The 7,245-nt window shown below is 35.9% G+C and overlaps 1 protein-coding gene across 2 annotated transcripts in view; it reads right to left on the reverse strand.

Moving 5' to 3' along the window:
• ANTXR2 (ANTXR cell adhesion molecule 2) overlaps positions 1–7,245 on the reverse strand; it is a 169,981-nt gene that overhangs the window by 108,590 nt on the left and 54,146 nt on the right. For both annotated transcript variants that reach the window (XM_024115417.3, XM_024115415.3), the window contains exon 11: positions 5,019–5,097. In XM_024115417.3, the coding sequence (XP_023971185.1) occupies positions 5,019–5,097 (79 nt within the window). The remainder of the gene's footprint in view (positions 1–5,018; positions 5,098–7,245) is intronic.

Consider the following 7,245-nt stretch of genomic DNA (forward strand, 5'->3'; position numbering starts at 1 on the left):
CTTTAAAATGAAGACTATTACAAGAGACAAAAAAGGACACTACATAATGATCAAGGGATCAATCCAAGAAGAAGATACAACAATTATAAATCTATATGCACCCAACATAGGAGCACCTCAATACATAGGTAAATGCTAACACGTATAAAAGAGGAAATCGACAGTAACACAGCAATAGTGGGGGACTTTATCACCTCACTTACACCGAAGGACAGATCATCCAGACTGAAAATTAATACGGAAACACAAGCTTTAAATGACACAGTAGAACAGATAGATTTAATTGATATTTATAGGACATTTCATTTGAAAACAGCAAATTACACTTTCTTCTCAAGGGCTCATGGACTATTCTGCAGTATAGATCATATCTTGGGTCGCAAATCAAGCCTTGGTAAATTTAACAAAGTTGAAATCATATCAAGTATGTTTTCCGACCACAATGCTATGAGACTAGATATCAATTAAAGGTAAAAAACTGTAAAAAATACAAACACATGGAGGCTAAATAATACACTACCAAATACCCAAGAGATCACTGAAGAAATCAGAGAGGGAATCAAAAAACACCTAGAAACAAATGACAATGAAAACAAGATGACCCAAAACCTATGGGATGCAGCAAAAGCAGTTCTAAAGGGGAAGTTCATTCCAATACAATCCTACCTCAAGAAACAAGAAAGATAGATTTAATTGATATTTATAGGACATTTCATTTGAAAACAGCAAATTACACTTTCTTCTCAAGGGCTCATGGACTATTCTGCAGTATAGATCATATCTTGGGTCGCAAATCAAGCCTTGGTAAATTTAACAAAGTTGAAATCATATCAAGTATGTTTTCCGACCACAATGCTATGAGACTAGATATCAATTAAAGGTAAAAAACTGTAAAAAATACAAACACATGGAGGCTAAATAATACACTACCAAATACCCAAGAGATCACTGAAGAAATCAGAGAGGGAATCAAAAAACACCTAGAAACAAATGACAATGAAAACAAGATGACCCAAAACCTATGGGATGCAGCAAAAGCAGTTCTAAAGGGGAAGTTCATTCCAATACAATCCTACCTCAAGAAACAAGAAACATCTCAAATAAACAAACTAACTTTACACCTAAAGCAATTAGAGAAAGAAGAACAAAAAAACCCCAAAGACAGCAGAAGTAACGACATCATAAAGATCAGAGCAGAAATAAATGAAAAAGAAATGACAGAAAAGATAGTAAAGATCAATAAAACTAAAAGCTGGTTCTTTGAGAGGATAAACAAAATTGATAAACCATTAGCCAGACTCATCAAGAAAAAAACAGTGATGACTCAAATCAATAGAATTAGAAATGAAGGAGAAGTAACAACTGACAATGCAGAAATACAAAGGATCATGAGAGATTACTACAAGCAACTACATGCCAGTAAAATGGACAACCTGGAAGAAATGGACACATTCTTAGAAAAGTACAACCTTCCAAGACTGAACCAGGCCTCAACAAAATACTAGCAAACAGAATCCAACAGCACATTAAAAGGATGATGCACCATGATCAAGTGGGGTTTATCCCAGGAATGCAAGGATTCTTCAATATACGCAAATCAATCAATGTGATACACCATATTAACAAATTGAAGGATAAAAACCATATGATCATCTCAAGAGATTCACAAAAAGCTTTCAACAAAATTCAACATCCATTTATGATAAAAAACGGCCAGAAAGTAGACATAGAGGGAACTTACCTCAACATAATAAAGGCCATATATGACAAACCCACAGGCAACATAATTCTCAATGGTTAAAAACTGAAACCTTTTCCGCTAAGACCAGGAACAAGAGAAGGTTGCCCACTCCCACAACTATTATTCAACATAGTTATGGAAGCTTTAGCCACAGCAATCAGAGAAGAAAAGAAATAAAAGGAATCCAAATCATAAAAGAAGAAGGAAAACTGTCATTGTTTGCAGATGACATGATACTATAAATAGAGAATCCTGAAGATGCTACCAGAAAACTACTAAAGCTAATCAATGAATTTGGTAAAGGAGCAGGATACAAAATTGATGCACAGAAATCTCTTGCATTCCTATACACTAATGATGAAAAATCTGAAAGAGAAATTAAGGAAACACTCCCATTTACCACTGCAACAAAAAGAATAAAATACCTAGGAATAAATCTACCTAAGAAGACAAACGACCTGTATGCAGAAAACTATAAGACACTGATGAAATAAATTAAAGATGATACAAACAGATGGACAGATATACCATGTTCTTGGACTGGAAGAATAAATAATGTGAAAATGAGTATACTACCCAAAGCAATCTACAGATTCAATACAATACCTATCAAACTACCAATGGCATTTTTCACAGGATTACAACAAAAATTTTCACACTTTGTATGGAAACACAAAAGACCCCGAATAGCCAAAGCAGTCTTGAGAAAGAAAAATGGAGCTGGAGGATTCAGGATTCCTGACTTCAGACTATACTATAAAGCTACAGTCATCAAGAAAGTATGATACTGGCACAAAAACAGAAATACAGATCAATGGAACAGGATAGAAAGCCCAGAGATAAACCCATGCATATATGGTCACCTTATCTTTGACGAAGGAGGCAAGAATATACAATGGAGAAAAGGCAACCTCTTCAATAAATGGTGCTGGGAAAACTGGACAGCTACATGTAAAAGAATGAAATTAGAACACTCCCTAACACCATACACAAAAATAAGCTCCAAACGGACTAAAGACCTAAATGTAAGGCCAGGCACTATAAAACTCTTAGAGGGAGACGTAGGCAGAACATGCTATGAGATAAATCACAGCAAAGTCCTTTTTGACCCACCTCCTAGAGAAGTGGAAATAAAAACAAAAATAAACAAATGGGAACTAATGAAACTTAAAATCTTTTGCACAGCAAAGGAAACCATAAACAAGACGAAAAGACAACCTTCAGAATGGGAGAAAATATTTGCAAACGAAGCAACTGACAAAGGATTAATCTCCAAAATATACAAGCAGCTCATGCAGCTCAATATCAGAAAAAGCAAACAACCCAATCCAACAATGGGTGGAAAATCTAAATCGACATTTCTCCCAAGATTGCCAACAAACACATGAGATGATGCTCAACATCACTAATCATTAGAGAAATGCAAATCAAAACTACAATGAGGTATTACCTCACACTGGTCAGAACGGCCAACATCAAAAACTCTACAAACAATAAATGCTGGAGAAGGTGTGGAGAAATGGGAACCCTCTTGCACTGTTTGTGGGAATGTAAATTGATAAAGCCATTATGGAGAACAATATGGAGGTTCCTTAAAAAACTAAAAATAGAACTACCATATGGCCCAGCAATCCCACTACTGGGCATAAACTCTGAGGAAACCATAATTCAAAAAGAGTCATGTACCACAATGTTCACTGCAGCACTATTTACAATAGCCAGGACATGGAAGCAACCTAAGTATCCATCAACAGATGAATGGATAAAGAAGATGTGGCACATATATACAATGGAATATTACTCAGCCATAAAAAGAAACGAATCTGAGTTATTTGTAGTGAGGTGGATGGACCTAGAGACTGTCATACAGAGTGAAGTAAGTCAGAAAGAGAAAAACAAGTACCGTATGCTAACACATATATATGGGATCTAAAAAAAAAAAAATTGGTTCTGACAAACCTAGGGGCAGGACAGGAATAAAGACTCAGAGGTAGGGAATGGACTTGAGGACACGGGGTGGGAAAGGGTAAGCTGGGATGAAGTGAGAGAGTGGCATGGTAATATATACACTACCAAATGTAAAATAGATAGCTAGAGGGTTGCCACCACATAACACAGGGCGATCAGCTTGGTGCTTTGTGTCCACCTAGAGAGGTGGGATAGGGAGGGTGGGAGGGAGATGCAAGAGGGAGGAGATATGGGGATATATGTATATGTATAGCTGATTCACTTTGTTATACAGCAGAAACTAACATACCATTGTAAAGCCTTTATACTCCAATAAAGATGTTAAAAAAAAAATCATGACATGTGAGAAAATGTTTAGGCAGGAATTTTTTTTTTTTGCTTAGATTTATATATTTTTAACAAAGAAAATGCACTCATAAGAATATCAGCCATGTGATCAGTTCCTTTTAGTGCTTTGTGTTTTCAAGTTCAGGAAAACACTCTCTTATCAATGGAATTTATATATCCAAATATTGCATTTTAGGTAGTGCAAATCAACCATCTTAACTAAATTATAGTTTCAGTGTAGTTTCAAACCAAGATATTATAAAGCTCTCAAAATGAAGTTCCTTACTCTTGAGAAAGTACCAGCATTAAAAGGGACAAAATAATAAGTTCACTCATTAAGATGCACTAATAATTTCAAAAACATGATAAATGTCTTAGATACTATAATGCAACATTCATTAACAGAAAGACATTATTTCCTTTACATAGTTAATGTTTTAAGAAAAAATGCTTCATTTGGAAATCATTTTCCTACCTTATTCTAATATTTAAATATGACTTCAATTTTATAAATATCAAAATATAATGTATACTCTCTTAAAATTCCTTTTATCTTTTTTTTTTTTTTTTTTTTTTTTTGTACGCGGGCCTCTCACTGTTGCGGCCTCTCCCGCTGCGGAGCACGGGCTCCAGATGCACAGGCTCCGGACGCACAGGCTCAGCGGCCATGGCTCACGGGCCCAGCTGCTCCGCGGCATGTGGGATCCTCCCGGACTGGGGCACGAACCCGTGTCCCCTGCATCGGCAGGCGGACTCTCAACCACTGCGCCACCAGGGAAGCCCTTAAAATTCCTTTTAAAGGAGACTAAAGGAAAAAACAAAACAACCTACAATAAATTCTATACAGACCTTTTCTTGTAATGGTCTCCAGTGTTATTATTTGTACTTTCTTTACTGTAGGATGCAACAATATTGAAGGTCCATAAATTATTTCTGGAGAGAGTTATTTTTAAAAGGTAACTTTATGTGAACAGTGACTTACACATTCTGTGGCTGTGACTGTCAGCGAGCCCGAGATGACAGAATTTCCTCCATTAAAGCTCACTGAAACATCAAGAGTTCTGAAAGAAAATGCAGGAACAATAATTAACAGTAATTGAAAACTGGAGTTTTGTGGAAAATTTTCCTTTCCTTAAATAATTCAGAATTAGAGAGTCTACTTTAAAAGTCAAAGCGTTTGATCAGTTATCTTAGCGTTTTTCTTTCTTAGTTCTAGTCCTTACTCAGTAGCCACAGGCAAATTCCTTAAGTGATCTAACTGTTCCTAAAAGAAGCATTAATGTCAATAGAAACATGAAGAAATAAATTCCTGTTGTTGTCATTGTTCTAGTTTAAAATAATACATTTTTAGGAAAAAAACTAAATTAAAAAATTCCTTAATCCAGAAAAATGCTGAGATTGTTTCAGGTTCGCAAAAACCTAAAATGGGGAAAAATACTTCAATCCGATTTAGCTTTTCCCTGTCTCTAGACATTACCATTATCACAAGATCATTGTTTAAGAATATAAAAATGGAAATAGACAGAAACTGGGCACAGAGGGAACTTACCTCAACATAATAAAAGGCATATATGACAAACCCACAGCCAACATCATTCTCAAAGGTGAAAAACTGAAAGCATTTCCTCTAAGATCAGGAACAAGACAAGGGTGCCCATTCTTACCAGTATTACTCAACATAGTTTTGGAAGTTTCAGCCATGGCAATCAGAGAAGAAAAAGAAATAAAAGGAAAACAAATTGTAAAACAATTAAAACTGTCACTGTTTGCAGATGACATGATACTAGACATAGAGAATCCTAAAGAGGACACCAGAAAGCTACTTGAACTAATAAATGAATTTGGTAAAGTAGCAGAATACAAAGTTAATGCACAGAAATCTCTTGGATTCCTATACATTAATGATGAAAAATCAGAAAGACACATTAAGGAGACAGATTTGCCACTGTAACAAAAAGAATAAAATACCTAGGAATAAACCTACCTATGAAGGCAAAAGACCTGTATACAGAAAATTATAAAACACTGATTAAAGAAATCAAAGATGATACAAACAGATGGACAGATATACCATGTTCTTGGATGAGAAGAATCAACATTGTGAAAATGACTATACTACCCAAAGCAATCTACAGATTCAGTGCAATCCCTATCAAATTACCAATGGCATTTTTCACAGAACTAGAACAAAAATTTTTACAATGTGTGTGGAAACACAAAATACCCTGAATAGCCAAAGCAATCTTGAGAAAGAAAAATGGAGCTGGAGGAATCAGGCTCCCAGACGTCAGACTATACTACAAAGCTACGGTAATCAAGACAGTATGGTACTGGCACAAAAACAGAAATACAGATCAATGGAACAGGATAGAAAGCCCAGAGATAAGCCCACGCATATATGATCACCTTATCTTTGACAAAAGAGGCAAGAATATACAATGGAGAAAAGACAGCCTCTCCAATAAGTGGTGCTGGGAAAACTGGACAGCTACATGTAAAAGAATGAAATTAGAACACTCCTTAACACCATACACAAAAATAAGCTCAAAATGGAATTAAAGACCTAAATGTAAGGTCAGACACTATAAAACTCTTAGAGGAAAACATAGGCAGAACACTGTATGAGATAAATCAAAGCAAGATCCTTTTTGATCCACCTCCTAGAGAAATGGAAATAAAATCAAAAATAAACAAATGGGAAATTGCCCACAACACATGAAATGATGCTCAACATTACTAATCATTAGAGATATGAAAATCAAAACCACAGTGAGGTATCACCTCACACCAGTCAGAATGGCAGTGAAGTAAGTCAGAAGGAGAAAAACAAATACCATATGCTATCACATATATATGGAATCTAAGACAAAAAAAATGGTCATGAAGAACCTACGGGCAAGATGGGAATAAAGATGCAGAGTTACAAGAGAATGGACTTGAGGATATGAGGAGGGTGAAAGGTAAGCTGGGACAAAGTGAGAGAGTGGCATGGACATATATACACTACCAAATATAAAACAGATAGCTAGTGGGAAGCAGCTGCATAGCACAGAGAGATCAGCTCGGTGCTTTGTGACCACCTAGAGGGTTGGGATAGGGAGGGTGGGAGGGAGGGAGATGCAAGAGGGAAGAGATATGGGGATATATGTATATGTATAACTGATTCACTTTGTTATAAAGCAGAAACTAACACACCATTGTAAAGCAAT

The sequence above is a fragment of the Physeter macrocephalus genome, chromosome 7 (assembly GCF_002837175.3).
Source record: "Physeter macrocephalus isolate SW-GA chromosome 7, ASM283717v5, whole genome shotgun sequence".
Taxonomy (NCBI): Eukaryota; Metazoa; Chordata; class Mammalia; order Artiodactyla; family Physeteridae; genus Physeter; species Physeter macrocephalus.